General features: G+C 47.7%; 2 protein-coding genes and 1 non-coding gene across 7 annotated transcripts in view; all 3 read left to right on the forward strand.

Moving 5' to 3' along the window:
* The window catches only part of LOC144483992 (uncharacterized), a 126,425-nt gene that overhangs the window by 76,755 nt on the left and 31,106 nt on the right, over positions 1–18,564 (forward strand). Inside the window, exons 5-6 of the mRNA XM_078202568.1 lie at positions 4,571–4,737; positions 5,343–5,454. Of these exons, the coding sequence (XP_078058694.1) occupies positions 4,571–4,737; positions 5,343–5,454 (279 nt within the window). The remainder of the gene's footprint in view (positions 1–4,570; positions 4,738–5,342; positions 5,455–18,564) is intronic.
* On the forward strand, positions 2,228–2,300 carry trnav-aac (transfer RNA valine (anticodon AAC)). The gene has a single exon. It is a non-coding gene; the product is annotated as a tRNA-Val (tRNA).
* On the forward strand, positions 4,518–12,367 carry LOC144483951 (uncharacterized). 5 transcript variants are annotated; one of them, XM_078202515.1, is made up of 4 exons: positions 4,518–4,744; positions 5,343–5,454; positions 5,661–5,814; positions 10,943–12,367. In XM_078202515.1, the coding sequence occupies exon 4, from the start codon at positions 11,052–11,054 to the stop codon at positions 12,246–12,248; it is 1,197 nt and encodes a 398-aa protein (XP_078058641.1). In that variant the 5' UTR covers positions 4,518–4,744; positions 5,343–5,454; positions 5,661–5,814; positions 10,943–11,051; the 3' UTR covers positions 12,249–12,367. The 5 variants fall into 5 exon arrangements, with proteins under 5 accessions (XP_078058641.1, XP_078058638.1, XP_078058642.1 ...); XM_078202512.1 differs by having other exon boundaries at positions 4,518–4,704; positions 10,943–12,361; XM_078202516.1 differs by lacking the exon at positions 5,661–5,814 and having other exon boundaries at positions 10,943–12,361.

The raw sequence follows: 18,564 nt of genomic DNA on the forward strand, positions 1-18,564 counted from the left end.
TTCTGGATGTGTCCGTGTCATGTTTAAAGTTTTTTATTAGTGTCACAAGTGGGATAACATTCATACTGCAATGAAGTTACTGTGAAAATCCCCTAGTCGCCACACTCCGCCACCTATTCGGATACACTAAGGGAGAACTTTAGCGTGGCGATGCACCTAACCAGTGCGTCTTTTGGACTGTGGGAGAAAACCAGAGCACACAGAGGAAACCCGTGTACACACAGGAAGAACACGCAAACTGCACACAGACCCAAGCCAGGCATCGAACCCGGGTCCCTGGCGCTGTGAGGTAGCTATGTGCCACTGTGCCGCCCCGTGTGAGGTCAGTGTAGGTAAGACTGATTCCCCACCCATTCTCAATGTTATCGGATCAAATGTTCGGGACACAGGAGGACAACACAAGGAGACTGCTTTGGGTGCAGGTGATTCATTCTCCTCTGTTCTATTCCACATTCTGTGGAAAGTTGTGAAGTTAATTAGTTATATTATATATAATTCAGAAATAATGAGGAGATGCTTCATCCGATTAAACTCGTTTTGTAAATTCAATATGAAATCAATTGCATAAATAAATATATGTTTACATTGAAAACTATGTCGGGAAGCTATATCCAATACTTCATGCCATTGGATCAAGGAAACGTTGTTACTTAAAGCAAACTGTATGGACACGGATTCCACAGAAACCCCTTCTTCAAATGGGGATTGGACAATGACTTGAAAGGGAGAAAAATCAGCTTCATGGAATCAGAGGAGGAAACTAAAATGAGAACAAAGAACAGTGCAGCACAGGAACAGGCCCTTCGGCCCACCAAGCCCGCACCGATACATCAGTTGGGTAGCTCGTAATCAAATAATTGGCATAGGCATTGTGGGTCAAAGGGCCTCTTATTGTTGCCTGCCATTGTCAACCATTTTCAATCATTCTTGGATCAATATGTCTACAGCATTCCCAATGAGTGTTGCAACATTTCAAGAGAGTCCCATTGGGTGCTTGCAAGTGGTGATTGCATTCACCTCACACACGAAAGCTGCCCAGTTCAAAGCCATGCCGGAATGTTATTAGTGTTTGTTCTTTAAGGATGAGGGAAGTTTACATGATTTAAATTTGTTGTTGAACATCGTCCGAAACTCGATATTAAAGCCATGTTATCTTTGCTCTGACCTCGGCCTCAAAATCTTTCAGCAAAATCTGAAATCTTGTATTTTTATGACGCAATGAAAGGAAATAGAGGTCCCTTTTTGACACCGTGTTCATATCAGCAACTCGTTCAGTCCACAACAGAATTTAATGGCTTTATTGATGCAGACGAACAAAGTTAATCACCATCTGAAACATATCTAAAAGTATAAATGATGTGGAGATGCCGGCGTTGGACTGGGGTAAACACAGTAAGGAGTCTGACAACACCAGGTTAAAGTCCAACAGGTTTATTTGGTAGCTAGTGGCGTTTGCTACCAAATAAACCTGTTGGGCTTTAACCTGGTGTTGTTAGACTCCTAACAGTATAAAGACAGGCATACGTGAAACTGTAACTGAACTAGAGGAAATAGCGCACATTGCACAGAACCATCTTTTTAACATCGTTGTTCAGAGTAAAGAATTAGGAAAAGCCACTCAGACAGATGAGGAAATCGAGAATCAGTGCGGATCTGCTGGGCTTCCTGCAGATGAACGAGATTTAGGCGCCAGAATGTTTCACTCACAGAGTAAAGAGGGATGAAGTATAACTAACAGATCATTCTTAAATCTCTTCCCTTTAAAGATATCTGATTTTGTTTAAAAGCTGACTGTCTCAAATAAGCACCATGGGATGTGTACTACCCAGTGACTCGATTCCTTTTGTTGGTCAGTCATGCTTGCAATTCAATGTTGTATATTTCAGAGATATTCAATTCAGAATGAGGTGATATGTAATTAACAAAAATATATTAATATTAAACATTGAACAGCAAACAAGCACTGGGTGGAGCTGGTTAAAATTATTCGAAGGAAGATGAGAATGATGCATTAATGATTGAGCAGAAATCATTGCTCCTTAGATGTTTGCTGGACGACCACTTTTAAATGTTGAAGTTCAAGATGAGTTGAGAAATCAAGTTGAAAGAAACGTTTTTTGTCTTGTATTAATTGACATGGGCTCTCAGTGTAACCATTAGAACCTGCAGCAACACAGTGGAGGTGAATATTGCGGTCAGGCCAATTGGTGGCGCTCTGCTGTCAGTTGTTTCTGTAGTGTAGTGGTTATCACGTTCGCCTAACACGCGAAAGGTCCCCGGTTCGAAACCGGGCAGAAACATTAATTTATTGTGAGGGTCGTTTTGCATGGCTTCAGTTTTTGCTGCACACATTCCGAATCTCGATGTTGCAGCCATATTATCTTTGCTCTAAACTCGGCCACAAATGCTCTCAGCAAAATCAGAAATGCTGTAGTTTAAGACGCAATGAGGAAATAAATGTGTGTATTTGGACACCGTGCGCATATCAGCAACTTGTTCAAACCACAACAGAACTTAATGGTTTTATAAATGCAGACTAACATAGTTAATCACCATCTGAAACATGTCAAATAGTATTGTGTGCTCATAAAGACAGACACAAGTGAAACTGTAAATGAACTAGAGGAAATGGCAGACATTGCCCAGAAGCCTCTTTTTAAAATTGTTCTTCATAATAAAGAAATAGGAAAAAGCACTCAGGCAGATGAAGAAATCGAGACTCAGTGTAGATCTGCTGGACTTTCCTATAGATGAACGGGATTTAAGCACCAGAATATTTCACACGCAAAATAATGAGGGATCAAGTACAACTAACAGATCATTCTTAAATCTCTTCCCTTTAAAGATATCTGATTTTGTTTAAAAGCTGACTGTCTCAAATAAGCACCATGGGATGTGTATTACCCTGTGACTCAATTTCTTTTATTGGTCAGTCATGTTTGCAATTCAATGTTGCATATTCCCGAGATATTCAATTCAGAATGAAGACGTATGTATTACATACATGTATTAATATTTAATATCGAATAACGAAACAAATATTGAGTAACCAGCCAACGATTCAAGTCTGGATGACCCTTCATCAGAGCTAAGGGCAAAGAAAAGCAGAAAAGATTTAAATTATGGGTGGAAGGGTGGAAGGGTGGAGAGCAGGAATGAAGAAATGGAAAAATGGAAATGAGAAAGAAGTATGATAAAAATGGGTAAATGAGATGAAAAGAACAAACAGTATGAAATAAAATAAATGGAAAGGGGATAAAGGTGGCGGGGCGAGTTCATGCTCTGAAGTTGTTGAACTCAATGTTTATTCCAGAAGGCTGTAAAGTGTCCAATCGGAAGATGAGGTGCTGTTCCTCCAGTTTGCGTTGGGGTTCATTCAAACATTGCAAAAGGCCAAGGACGGACATGTGGACAGGAGAGCAGGGTGCTGTGTTGAAGTGGCAAGAACTGGAAGTTCTGGGTCCTGCTTGCAGACGGACTGAAGGTGTTCAGCAAAGCGATCACCCAGTTTGTGTTTGGTCTCTCCAATGTAGGAGAGTAGACTTCATGGGGAGGAGCGAATGCAATAGACTAGACTGAAGGAGATGCATGTGAATCGCTGCTTCACCTGAAAGGGGTGTTTAGGACCTGGGATGGTGAGCAGGGAGGAGGTAAAGGGGGCAGGTGTTGCACCTTCTACCATTGCACGAGAAGATGCTGTGGGTAGGGGATGGGATGTTGGGTGGGATGGAGGTGTGGACCAGGGTGCCCCAGAGAGAACCTTCCTTGTGGAATGCTGATGGGTGTGAGGGGTGAGGTGAAGATGTGTTGAGGAGTGGCTTCATGCTGGAGTTGGCAGCAATGGCGGAGGATGATACTTTGAACACGGAGGCTGGTCTCTGGTCTGGTAAAAAGCATGAACAAGGGGAGCCCTGTCCTCTTTCTAGGAGGGAGGGGAGGGGGTGCGAGCAGTGGCCTGGGGGATGAGTTGGACACAGTCAAGAGCCCTGTCAACCACAGTGGATGGACTCCGCACAGTCACCCAAGGCAAGAATCAAATCCAGATCCCAAGCACTGTAAATGCTAACCACTGTTCCACCCGGAAGGATCAGCCTGGTGGTAGCTTTACTCATGGTATCCAGTTGCACTGGAGGTAGAATGGGAAGGAAATAAAAGTAAAATACTGCGGATGTTGGAATTGGGAAACTTAAACTGAAAATACTGGATAAACTCAGCAGACCTGGCGGCATCTGTGGAGAAACCTATTAACAATGGATTCTTATGATTTTGGTTGCTGAATGAGGAGACAATGTCCTTTCGGTTTTATTGACGTTTTATGCGGCGTTACGGTTGAAGCGATAAAAGCAATATTTTAAATATCTCTGATATTAAGTGATGTCCATCTTTGTGTGGGGCAGACGTCCTCCGTCTGGACGGAAGATGAAGAACCAATGTGCCCTTAACAAAGATGGCGACGATGTGGGGGGCGGGGCAATGGGCGGTGTACGCAGAACGCTGAGGAGGTTGGGATCGCACATGCGCATTGCAGCGGGTGTGGTTTGTTGACGGAAGCGCGCGGGTTCTTCTCCAGATCGGAATCAGATTTGAAAGGGGGGAACGGTTAACGGTGGCAGGCGTTGCCATGGCTGCAGGGGCGGGGCTCGCCAACAGCGCGCGCTGGCACAAGTGGACCCTCGAGCTCAACTTGAGCGACAGCAGCAGCAGGTGCGGAGGCCGCGCGGGGAGCCGGGGGCTCGAGTAGGAGGCAAGTCGGGTCAGCCCGCCTCTCCAGCGAAGGCGACCTGGGGATGTGACACCAACCCAAAACTTCCCAACCCCGGGTTTTTCACGTCGCTTTTACCCCTCACCGAGCTCCTCAGCACAAAGCAGCCCCTCAAATCCCCCAGAAACCACGCAGACCCCACTTGGCATCTTTTCCCCAGGTCATGACCCTGAGATGCCCTTTTGGTTTCAGCCCCTCCACCTGATCAGGTGCCAACTGCGGTGGTGGTTGGAGGAACGATTGCTCGTTTCCAGGGCCGGGTGCTGAACTGGATCTCTCTCAATAACCCTCAGTTTGTTTTCAAGATACAATTTGGTACATCTGGTGATTTGTCGCTTTGTCCCTAAATGGAGGGCAAGCGGATTGGCACCCTGATTATCAATTCACACTAAATCTACTTCTACATCCCTCCATTCCCCTGGCAGTTTGGTACACGCAATGGCAGTGTGTGTCTGAGGTTTGCCCAAGCTTTAGTTCGTGCTGGCACTATTGCCACCACGTTGGGGTCCTCAAAAGAGAGACTCCTTCTTTAAAGAAGGTCTTGAAAGAGTGACCAACTTGTGTTTTCTGTTTCTCATAGGAGCCGTGATCAACAGTGTGGCCAGAGAGACTCCATGTACCCAGTCGCATATTCGGACAAACAGCTACCGGACATCTGCGTCCAAGAAACAGACCGGATCCTGGTTGAGAAAGTAAGTTGGATTTGAATGTGTCTTTAGTGGGTGGCTGACAATGCCCCTGGTTTGTCCACGGTGGTCAAGTACCTTGGTGAACCACAGCAGCCTGTGTGATAAAGGGTTAATCGTCATCCTTACTTCCAGGCCTGGGTATAAGATCAGTATATGGCCTCCCCTAACCGGCCCCCTTTACTGATACCCTGCTCACTTTCTGTTTTCAGTGCTGCTGGGACATTGCCTTGGGCCCATTGAAGCAGCTGCCCATGAATCTGTTCATCATGTAAATGACTGGCAACACAATCTCCATCCTCCCTATCATGATGGTGTGCATGATGGCCTGGAGACCCATACAGGCCTTGATGTCCATGTCAGCAAGTGAGTATTGTATTGAATCGACAGCTCAGAAACAGCTCTGAACCGGCATCACTTGAGTGCAGCTTAGAATATAGTTCTGGGAGTTGGGTAATTAAGGGAGTTAGGGAAGGAAGGGAAAGGGGTGCCCTTTTGCTTTCTAACTTTCTCAGCCTTTGGGAAGTGATCTTACTCTTCTACAGGAGAAGAAGCTAGATTTTTGGTGAGTATCTGCTCAGTAACTAAAATTTATTCTGTTCCTAAGGATCAAAATAGTATAGCAACAGGTGGTAAGGTTAATAAAATACTTAAAACAAAAATAAATTATCATTGGATAAAAGAAACAGTTTATTTGTACACATTCAAGCTGCAGCATTTGGGAGTTCCTGGGTGTCACTTTGATCCAGGGCAAACAGGCATAGAGGTTTACAGCGTGGAAACAGACCCTTCGGCCCAACTTGTCCATGCCACCCTTTTTTTAAAACCCCTGAGCTAGTCCCAATTGTCTGCATTTCGACCATATCCCTCTATACCCATTTTACCCATGTAACTGTCTAAATGCTTTTTAAAATACAAAATTGTACCCCCCTCTACTACTACCTCTGGCAGATTCTTCCAGATACTCATCACCCTCTGTGTGAAACAATTGCCCCTCTGGACATTTTTCTAACTCTCCCCTCTTACCTTAAACCTATGCCCTCTAGTTTTAGATTCCCCTACCTTTGGGAAAAGATATTGACTATCGAGCTGACCTATGCCCCTCATTATTTTATAGACCTCTATAACATCACCCTCAGCCTCCTCAGCTCCAGAGAAAAAAGTTCCAGTCTATCCAGCCTCTCCTTATTACTCAAACCATCAAGTCCGGTAGCATCCTAGTAAATCTCTTCTGCACTCTTTCTAGTTTAATAATATCCTTTCTATAATAGGGTGACCAGAACTGTACACAGTATTCCAAGTGTGGCCTTACCAATGTCTTGGACAACTTCAACAAGATGTCCCAACTCCTGTATTCAATGTTCTGACCAATGAAACCAAGCATGCCGAATGTCTTCTTCACCACTCTGTCCACCTGTGACTCCACTTTCAAGGAGCTATGAACATGTACCCTTCAATCTCTTTGTTCTGTAACTCTCCCCAACGCCTCCCATTAACTGAGTAAGTCATACATAGAACATAGAACAGGATAGCACAGAACAGGCCCTTCGGCCCACGATGTTGTGCCGAGCTTCATCCGAAACCAAGATCAAGCTATCCCACTCCCTATCATCCTGGTGTGCTCCATGTGCCTATCCAATAACCGCTTAAATGTTCCTCAAGTGTCTGACTCCACTATCACTGCAGGCAGTCCATTCCACATCCCAGCCACTCTCTGAGTAAAGAACCTACCTCGGACATCCTTCCTATATCTCCCACCATGAACCCTATAGTTATGCCCCCTTGTAATAGCTCCAGCCACCCGAGGAAATAGTCTTTGAACGTTCACTCTATCTATCCCCTTCATAATTTTATAAACCTCTATTAAGTCTCCCCTCAGCCTCCTCCGCTCCAGAGAGAACAGCCCTAGCTCCCTCACCCTTTCCTCATAAGACCTACCCTCCAAACCAGGCAGCATCCTGGTAAATCTCCTTTGCACTCTTTCCAGCGCTTCCACGTCCTCCTTATAGTGAGGTAACCAGAACTGCACACAATATTCCAAATGTGGTCTCACCAAGGTCCTGTACAGTTGCAGCATAACCCCATGGCTCTTAAACTCCAACCCCCTGTTAATAAAAGCTAACACACTATAGGCCTTCTTCACAGCTCTATCCACTTGAGTGGCAACCTTCAGAGATCTGTGGATATGGACCCCAAGATCTCTCTGTTCCTCCACAGTCTTCAGAACCCTACCTTTGACGTTGTAATCCACATTTAAATTTGTCGTACCAAAATGAATCACCTCACATTTATCAGGGTTAAACTCCATCTGCCATTTTTCAGCCCAGCTTTGCATCCTATCTATGTCTCTTTGCAGTGTACAACAGCCCTCCACCTCATCCACTACTCCACCAATCTTGGTGTCATCAGCAAATTTACTGATCCACCCTTCAGCCCCCTCCTCTAGTCATTCATAAAAATCACAAATAGCAGAGGACCAAGCACTGATCCGTGTGGCACTCCGCTAGCAACCTGCCTCCAATCCGAAAATTTTCCATCCACCACCACCCTCTGTCTTCGATCAGATAGCCAGTTACCTATCCAATCGGCCAACTTTCCCTCTATCCCACACCTCCTCACTTTCATCATAAGCCGACTATGGGGGACCTTATCAAACGCCTTACTAAAATCCATGTATATGACATCAACTGCCCTACCTTCATCAACACACTTAGTTACCTCCTCAAAAAATTCTATCAAATTTGTGAGGCATGACATGCCCTTCACGAATCCGTGCTGACTATCCCGGATTAATCCGCATCTTTCTAAATGGTCGTAAATCCCATCCCTAAGGACCTTTTCCATCAACTTACCAACCACCGAAGTAAGACGAACCGGCCAATAATTACCAGGGTCATTTCTATTCCCTTTCTTAAACAGAGGAACAACACCCGCCACTCTCCAGTCCTCTGGCACCATCCCCGTGGACAGTGAGGACCCAAAGATCAAAGCCAAAGGCTCTGCAATCTCATCCCTTGCCTCCCAAAGAATCCTAGGATATATTTCATCAGGCCCAGGGGACTTATCGACCTTCAGTTTATTCAAAACTGCCAGTACATCCTCCCTCCGAACATCTACTTCCTCCAGCCGATTAGCCTGTAATACCTTCTCTTCCTCAAAAACATGGCCCCTCTCCTTGTTGAACACTTAAGAAAAGTATTCATTCATCACCTCTCCTATCTCTACTGACTCCATACACAAGTTCCCACTGCCGTCCTTGACCGGCCCCAGCCTCACCCTGGTCATTCTTTTATTCCTCACATAAGAGTAAAAAGCCTTGGTGTTTTCCTTGATCCGACCCGCCAAGGACTTCTCATGTCCCCTCTAGCTCTCCTAAGCCCCTTTTTCAGCTCATTCCTTGCTAACTTGTAACCCTCAATCGAGCCATCTGAACCTTGTTTCCTCATAAGCTTCCCTCTTTCTTTTTGCAAGACATTCCACCTCTTTTGTGAACCATGGTTCCCTCACTCGGCCATTTCCTCCCAGCCTGACAGGGACATACCTATCAAGGACACACAGTATTTGTTCCTTGAAAAAGTTCCACTTTTCATTAGTGCCTTTCCCTGACAGTTTCTGTTCCCATCTTATGCCTCCTAATTCTTGCCTAATCGCATCATAATTACCTCTCCCCCAATTATAAACCTTGCCCTGCCGTATGGCCCTATCCTTCTCCATTGCAATAACAAAAGACATCGAATTGTGGTCACTATCTCCAAAGTGCTCTCCCACAACCAAATCTAACACTTGGCCCGGTTCATTTCCCAGTACCAAATCCACTGTGGCCCCACCTCTTGTTGGCCTATCCACATATTGTGTCAGGAAACCCTCCTGCACACACTGCACAACAACTGCCCCACCCGAACTATTCGACCTACAAAGGTGCCAATCAATATTTGGAAAGTTAAAGTCCCCCATGACAACTACCCTGTGACCCCCACACCTATCCATAATCTGCTTAGCAATTTCTTCCTCCACCTGGTTTCAGCAGCAGATGATCTGAGGCCAGGACAAAGTGGGGCGATGTCACTGAGGTGGAAATAGGTAGTGTAGGTGGTGATGTGGCAAATAGAGTTAAATACAGATCAGTGTGAGGTGTTGAATCATGGAAAGTCAAACCAAGGTAGAACTTTCACGGTGAATGGTAGGACCTCAGGGAGTATCGTGGAACAGAGGGACCTTGGAGTTCAGGTGCACGGTTCTCTTAAGGTGGAGTCACGTGTAGATAGGGCAGTGAAGAAGGCTTTTGACCTGCTGGTCTTTATCAGTCAGGGCATTGAGTATAGAAGTTGGGAAGTTATGTTGCAGTTGTACAGGACTTTGGTGAGGCTGCACCTGGAATATTGTGCTCAGTTTTGGTCACCTTGATTTGGAAAGATGTTATTAAACTGGAGAGAGTGCAGAAGAGATTTACAAGGATGTTGCCAGGACTCAAGTTATAGGGAGAGATTGGACGGGCTAGGACTTTTTTCTTTGGAGCGTAGGAGACTGAGGGGTGATCTTATAGAGGTGTGTAAGATCATGAGAGGCATGGATAGGTTGAATGCACTCAGTCTTTTTCCCAGGGTTGGGGAATTAAGAATTAGAGGGCATATGTTTAAGTTAATAGGAGAAAGAATGAATGGGAACCTGAGGAGCAGCTTTTTTACACAGAGGTGGTACGGGTGTGGAATGAGCTGCCGGAGGAAGTGGTTGAGGCAGGGACATTGTCAACATTTAAAAGGCATTTGGACAGGTACATGGATAGGAAAGGTTTCGAGGGATATGGGCCAAATGGAGTTAGCTTACATGGGTATTTTTGGTGGGCATGGACCAGTTTGGGCCGAAGGGCCTGTCTCCGTGCTGTAGATTCTATGAGGATGTGTTTGGAAGCTCAGTTTGAAGTGAAACATGTCACTGAGGTTGTGAATACTCCGGTTCAGCCTCAGACAGTCGCAATGGGGACAGATGGAGTCAGTGGTTAGGAAGTGGAATTTGTTGCCGGGCTGAAGATGATAGCCTTCATCTTCCAATATTTAACAAAGGCAATTACTGCTCATCCAGTCCTGGATGTCAGACAAGAGAGGATGGTGTGTAAAATTGGAGGGAATTTGGAGATGATGGTGTTCACATACACCTCTTACCCTGATCCTTCTCGGTGTGCAGGTTAACGGTTTTAAGGTTCAAACCACTGGTTGAGTTGTAGATACATTAAGTCCCTCCTTTGCCCCCACCTCTCTCTCCATCCATTGAGGCCAGAGCCTTGTGTAGTCCCAGACTGGATGGCAGATTCCCTTCCCTGAAAGGCATTAGTGAACCAGTTGAGGTTTTATGACAATCCAGCAGTTTCCATGGTAACTTTTTCCTGGTGCCGGCCCCACAAATGACCAGATTCATCCAGCTCAATTTCACAACCTGCCTTTGTGTTTTTGTGGGATCTCTCTCACTCCTTTTTCACTGTTTTAAATCAATCTCACAGAGATTTGGAAGGGGAGGATTTGCAGTCAGGAAACTCAAACCAAACATCACATCAGGATCTGACTGAGTCGCCCAATTTATTGTAACCTGAATATAACTGAACCTTGAGCATGGAAGGAAAAAGCACCGTTCACAATGGGGCAAAACTGTACACGTGTTCTGTGTGTGGGCAAGGATTCAGACAATCATCTGGCCTGTCAAGACACAAGTGCAGTCACACTGAGGAGAAACCGTGGAAATGTGGGGAAGGATTCAGAGACCTGTCTGAGCTGGAAATTCACCAATACAGTAACACTGGGGAGAGGCTGTTCACCTGCTCTGAGTGTGGGAGAGGATTCACTCAGTTATCCACCCTGCTGACACACCAGCGAGTTCACACTGGAGAGAGGCCATTTATCTGCTCCGAGTGTGGAAAGGGATTCCCTCCATCATCTAACCTGCTGACACACCAGCGCACTCATACTGGGGAGAAGCCATTCACCTGCTCTGAATGTGGGATGCGATTCACTCAGTCATTCAACCTGCTGAGACACCAGCGGATTCACAAGGGAGAGAGGCCATTCACCTGCTCCGAGTGTGGGAAGGGATTCACTCAGTCATCTACACTGCAGACACACCAGCGAGTTCACACAGAGGAAAGACCATTTAAATGTCCAGAATGCGACAAGTGCTATAAAAGTTTAAAGGAAGTGATGTTCCATCAACGTGTTCACACTGAGGAGAGACCATTTAAATGCCCAGACTGCGAGAAGTGCTATAGAGGTTCCAGGGAACTAATGTTCCATCATCGTGTTCACACTGATGAGAGACCGTTCAGGTGCTCTCACTGCGGGACTGGGTTCAGGTGGTCATCTCAACTCACTGAACACCAGCGAATTCACACTGGGGAGAGGCCGTTCACCTGCACCGACTGTGGGAAGGGATTCACTCGGACATCACACCTCGTGGCACATCAGCAAGTTCACACCGATGAGAGACCGTTCAAATGTCCAGATTGTGGGAAGTGCTGTAAAAGTTCCAGCAATCTAGTGTCCCATCAACGTGTTCACAGTGAGGAGAGACCTTTTAAATGTCCAGACTGCAGGAAATGCTATAAAAGCTGCAGTGATCTGATGTCTCATCAACGTGGTCACACTGATGAGAGACCGTTCAAGTGCACTCACTGTGGGACTGGGTTCAGGCGACCATCCCAACTCACTGTCCACCAGCGAATTCACACTAGGGAGAGGCCGTTCACCTGCTCCAAATGTGGAAAGGGATTCACTCAGAAATACAACCTGTTGAGCCATCAGCGAGTTGACAAGTGACTGCTGGAGTTTGATTCTGCTGTTTATCACAAATCACAAACATGTTGATTGTGGTCATTCGCCTCTGATGTAAATAAATTTGAGCCCGCAAATAAATACTAATGTCCTGGATGAAAGTCAAATCAATCTGCTTTTATGTTAAACAAACAATCTGTTGAAACGTTTTATTATCTCTGACTCAAGTCCATTCCTTTCAAATGGCTCTCCCTCTCCCCTGTCTCCTCCATCCTGACCCCCAACAAAAAGTGTGATGAAGTCATGGAGCTTCTTTGTTACTAGGATTGAGCCAACCCATTCAGCTGTCCCTGCTGCTTCCCTCTCTTCCACCCTCCCACTGAGCCAAACTAATGTACCTAAAGCCTCTCCCTGTCTGAGCCTTGAACCTGCATCTTTCAACAGTTTCTTTCCTGTCTTGGTCCTGACTCTATTTTCATTAAATTACTGACCATCCAACTTCCCCATATTGGCTGATATTGTTAATGATTCTCTCCCTCTCTTCTGGTTTTGTTCCTCTCACTTTTAAATACACAAACATCACCCTTTCTGAAAAAAAACCCTTTGATCCCACTTTGCTTGCAAATTATGGCCCCATCTCCAGCCTTCCTTTCCTCTCCAAAATCTTTGAACTTGGTGTCTCCCAAGGATATATACTTTTGGTCTCCTATTTGGGCAGCAAGGTGGCATGGTGGTTCACACTGCTGCCTCACAGATCCAGACATCTGAGTACAATTTCAACCTGTGTGGAGCAAGCACATTCTTTCTGTGTCTGTGTGGATTTCCTCCGTGTGCTCCGGTTTCTTCCACACTCCAAAGATGTGCAGGCTAGCTGGAATGGCCATGCTAAATGTATGGGATTATGGGTATAGGGTGGGGAGAGGGACAGCAGATTTCCTTCCCCAGAGGATGTTAGTGAGCAATCAGCAATGGTTTCATGGTCAGAACATTGCCCTGGGTCTCTGGGTTACTGCTCCAGTGACAATATCACTCTGCCACTGCCTCTTCAATGTACACACATAGGGAAAAGGCCATTCACCTGCTCCGTGTGGGAAAGAATTTGTGCATCCAATTTGAAGGGCTGTGATCACAATAACCTCAGTCTTCCGGACTGTTGTGGTTGTGGTGGATATTTAGTAAGGATACTACAACTGTTGTGGAGAATCAAAGACACAGCTCCAGTCTGATACAGACCTTGTTCATAAAACCAAGACCTGATCGCATAAACCCCAGTGCAATCTGACAGTGATTTGTCTTTCACAGGTCTATTGGACACGACCTCTCACCTGACAAGTACATGGGATTCTTTCAGACTGAAACATCCCAGACAAGTGATAATTATGAAAATTCAGGATATGAATGCCTTTTCTTTGTAATTCCAACATTCATCCACTCTTAACCATAAGACCATGACATAGGAGCAGAATTAGGCCACTCGGCCCATCGAGTCTGCTCCGCCATTTAATCATGGCTGATATTTTTCTCATCCCCATTCTCCTGCCTTTTCCACATAACCCCTGATCCCCTTATTAATCAAGAACCTATCTATCTCTGTCTTAAAGACACTCAATGACCTGGCCTCAACAGCCTTCTGTGGCAAAGAGTTCCACAGATTCACCAATCTCTGGCTGAAGAAATTCCTCCTAATCTCTGTTTGAAAGGATCATCCCTTTAGCCTGAGGTTGTGCCCTCTTTAGCCTGAGGTTGTGCCCTGGAGTATTCTGGTTAACACACTGGAATACTCCCTTTGGCCCTTTAGGATAATGTCACTGCAGTATGACATAGGGCGGTACGGTGGCACAGTGGTTAGCACTGCTGCTTCACAGCTCCAGGGTCCCGGGTTCGATTCCCGGCTCGGGTCACTGTCTGTGTGGAGTTTGCACATTCTCCTCGTGTCTGCGTACGTTTCCTCCGGGTGCTCCGGTTTCCTCCCACAATCCAAAGATGTGCGCGTTAGGCTGATTGGCCAGGTTAAAAATTGCCCCTTAGAGTCCTGAGATGCGTAGGTTTGAGGGATTAGTGGGTAAATATGTGGGGGTAGGGCCTGGGTGGGATTGTGGTCGGTGCAGACTCGATGGGCCGAATGGCCTCCTTCTGCACTGTAGGGTTTCTATGATTCTATAGTATATGAGATCTGCAGAAACATTCAACTAAATTCTACCAGGCACCTGATATGCTTAACTGTGGAAACCCTTTTCCATTAAGGTCTCAGATTACTACAACAGATATGCATTGTTCTGACTCGACCAGCTGGGCTGTGGAATTAATTGGATGGATCTTCCAGAGAGCCAGCAGAGTCATAATGGGCCAAATGGTTTCTATTTATGCTGTATCATTCTCTAAAAGAGTGAATATTCAGTATCAGGGACAGAGAGAAGAACCAGTGACTGTGCGATTGAACCCAGCCAGGATCAGCACCATAAAGGGAGGAGTGAGAGGGGCACGGTCTTGCAGCAGAACTTTGAGAAATGGAGCACAGCAGATCACCAATTCTCAATATTTCATTAACTTACCTCATGCTGACAATGTTATTTTGAACTAACTATATGAAGTTTCAATGGCGGTTATTACCCAGCATTCGCTGCGGGTGTGAAAGTGCCCTATTCACTCCACAGGAGCCCAGTACGCAGACGCAGCGTTGTACCTGGGGCATGCGCAGTGTCACTTTGCTCGGAGCCCTGCGAGTGTGGAGATGCTTATTTCAAGGGGTGAGAGTCGGTGGGGCGGAGGGAGGAATGGAGCCGGGAGTTGGGGTGGGGAGGGAGCAGAGGCTTCATAAACATCTGCTGTTGGCCGCAAGGCCTGAATAAGAGCCTTCCGGTCCCGGGTTTGCAGCTGCGGGGATTTTATCCGGGATCAGGCCCAGTGCCGCGGCCGCCATCTTTGTTTAGCGGGGAGCAGAGCGCATGCGCGGCCGGTGGGCGGGGCTTCAGGATTTGGGTGACCAGGAGAGACAATGTTTGAGTCATTGACTGACAGGCCGGGTTCATGGATGCTGCCTTTCACCTTCTCAATTTGCAGCGGCGGCTCGCCGTCTTTTATACACTTTAATCATACAGACATTAGCGGTTACTTCGTCGTTAGCTTTGGGTGATTACATGTATTTAGCCAATTGGGCTCCCCGAGCAACAATTGACCTCCAATCACATTCCTTCAAAAACAACCATTAACAAAAACCCACAAGTTTCAGTTCCGCTTTATCTGAAGCTAAACGGACCATCTGGACCTATCGGTCTGGTTTTTTTTGTCTGTTCTGTATTTTTTATTCAATAACAGGATGTAGCTCAAAGGTTAGTTCGTTATTTAGTTAGCAACAGAATGATCTTTGTTAACCACAGGATACGTGCTGGGCGCAGCCGGTCCTGTAGTCACGTACGCATTAACTTTCAAAGGTCACAGTCTTAATTTCATTCCAACAATCACTTCTCATTTAGCTAAAATCCAATGAGCATAGATGCACCCTGCCTAACCTTTCCTCATAAAACAGACCCCTTCATGTCCGAAATCAGCTCGTGAACCTTGTCTGAATTGCTTCCACTGTAAGTATATTCCATCTTAAGTAATCTTATGCTAGAAAACAGGAGGAGAGAATGTTATGGATTTATATTCAGGACTGACAAATGACTGTTGGGGGTGACACAGTGGTTAGCACTTCTGTCTCAAAGCGCCAGAGACCCGGTTCAATTCCAGCCTCGGGTGATTGTATGGAGTTTGCACATTCTCCCTCTGTCTGTGTGGGTTTCCTCTGCATGCTCTGGTTTCCTCCCACACTCCAAAGAGTGGGTTGATCGACCATGCTAAATTGTCCCTTTGTGTCTCAAGATGAGGGGGAAGGAAAGGATTAGTGATGTACGTACATCAGGTTACAGGGATAGGGCCTGAGTAAAGGTGCTCTGTTAGAAACCTGGTGCAGACTCGATGGGCTAAAAGGCCTCCTTCTGCACTGCAGAGATTCTGTGATTTTGGAATCTCCTTTTCCAGATGGTTAGAAGAAGAGGATTTTTACAGCAATCTCAAACCCCAAAAAATGTGTATTTCTTAATTTCAAGCCACAATTGACACATGACTCTTGTAATCTCCTTTTGCAGGGAGTTAGAATATTTGCACTTGACGGTCCGTGAGGGGGGCGTGGTCATTCACTTGCTGAACGTCTCCACCCCAACCGCCGGACCGCAGCAAATGACTTTCTATGAGAAAGTGTCCGCTCATCTCGACACCATTGCGGGGGGTGAATGCATTATCCTCGGGGGAGATTTCAACTGTACCCTCGAGGCACGGGACCGCACCGGCCCCTCGCTGCGCACCCCGGTGATGGTGAAGTTGCGGGACCTGCTCGGGTCCCACGACTTGGTGGACATTTGGAGACATCTCCATCCTGGCTCCAGAGCTTTCAGTTACGTGAGGCCTGGAGTCGGAGCGTCCAGGCTCGACCGCCTTTACATTTCGAGGGCGAACGTGTCCGGCGTGTCTTCGGCTCCATGCGGCTGGTGTCGTGCACGGACCACAGCCTGATGTGGGCGGACTTTGTGCCGTCTCGCGTCCGGCGGGGGTCCGCGTACTGGCACTTTAACAACAAGCTGCTGGAGGACGAGCGCTTCCTGGACTTGTTCCGTCGATTCTGGGCCGGCTGGAGAAGGAAGCGGGGAGGCTTCCTCTCCTTGAGGCTCTGGTGGGATGTGGGCAAGACTCACGTCCGTACCTTCTGTCAGGAGTACGCAAGGGGGTCGACAAAGGGACGGAAATCCAGGCTCGAGGAGTTGGAGAAGGAGGCACGTCTCAGTCAGCCCGACGCGGACCCGGCCCTGTGTTCGGAGTACAGGGAAAAGAAGGTGGTGAGGTCGCGGCTCCAGTTCCAGGTGGACCTGGACCGCGGCTCCCCCTTCTTCTACTCGCTGGAAAGAGGGCGGGCTAACCGTCAGCAGCTCCTTACGCTGCTGGCCGACGACGGTTCCCCCGTCTCGGATCCCGAGGGCATCCGGGCCATTGCCCGGGATGATTACACCTCCCTCTTCTCTCCGGATCCGTCCAGCGAGGATTCCCGCAGACCTCTGTGGGAGGACCTGCCGCAGGTCAGCCCGGAGGGCGTCGGCAGGCTTGAAGCCCCCACCACCATGGCCGAGCTGACCGGCGCCCTCAATGGCCTCAGTCGGGGCAAGGCCCCGGGGCTGGACGGGCTGACAGTAGAGTTCTCCTGGGGAGCGACTACGCGGGGGTCCTGGGGGAGAGCGTCGCTACCGGGGAGATGCCCCTTTTGTGGCGCAGGGCCATCATTGCCCTGCTGCCCAACAAGTGGGATCTATGCCTCCTAAAAAACTGGCGCTCGGCCTCCTTCCTCAGCACGGATTATACAATCTTTGCCAAGGCTATTGCTTCATGCCTTGGATCCGTGCTGGACCACATGATCCACCCTGACCAGTCCTACACGGTCCCGGGCCGTTGTATACACGATAACCTCCAACTGGTCCGGGACCTAATCGGGGACGTGCTCGATGGCGGAGGGGCGGGCTGGATGAGTCCCCGCGTGCAGGCTGAGCGCGTGGGGACGACCGTCCGGCGCGCGGCCAAAGCCATCCTAGACCTTAGGACGGTCGTGCTCGGCCCCGAAAATATAAACTCGAGGCGGCGCAGGCGTGCGGTGGGATCCCGCCCGAGCGTTCCCCTGTTCGGGCGGAATTCCACATTGGCCCAAATCCTCAACCCCCCTCCCTGGGTGAGGTGCCCCACAGCCTGAGCCGCCTCGCGGAAATGCCCTCCGTGCCTTTTTCTCCCGCGCGGAGGCGTTTCCTGTGCGGGCTGCTGCTGCACACCCTCCACTACCGCCTCCTCGCCTGTCGCCCGGATACACCTTGGCGGGCCTTGTTGCCACCGGGCGGCGGAGGTCCCTGCTGGAGGTCCCTCTATGGAGGGATCTCCCCCAATTACGTCGGGGACCTGGGGTGGAGGGTGATGCATGCAGCAGTTCCGCACAACCGTAGGATTCACTGGTTCACGGGCTCCGAAGACTGCCCTTTCTGTGGCCTTGCAGAGTCCGTGGACCATGTCTATGTTGTGTGTCTTAGGCTGCACTCCCTTTTTGTTTCCCTAAAGAACCTTTTAATGATGTTTTGTTTGCACTTCAGTCCCACGCTCCTGATCTCCAGACACCCGGTGCGGATATAACGCACCCCAACCCCTGGGCATTGCAGGGGTTGGGGTGTGTTATTGACCCTGATAATCACATTTTAATTTGATGTTTTAAGTTTCCTTTGTACTTTGATTTTTGTTCGGGCTGTTCCCCCTCCTTTTGGGGAGCTGCCCCTTTTACTTTGTCCTGACTTAATTT

Source organism: Mustelus asterias, unplaced genomic scaffold (genome assembly GCF_964213995.1).
Source record: "Mustelus asterias unplaced genomic scaffold, sMusAst1.hap1.1 HAP1_SCAFFOLD_85, whole genome shotgun sequence".
Taxonomy (NCBI): Eukaryota; Metazoa; Chordata; class Chondrichthyes; order Carcharhiniformes; family Triakidae; genus Mustelus; species Mustelus asterias.

Bases quoted from the DNA above. Each gene is read 5' to 3' on its own strand.
- LOC144483951 (XM_078202515.1), top strand. From the start codon at position 11,052: ATGGAAGGAAAAAGCACCGTTCACAATGGGGCAAAACTGTACACGTGT.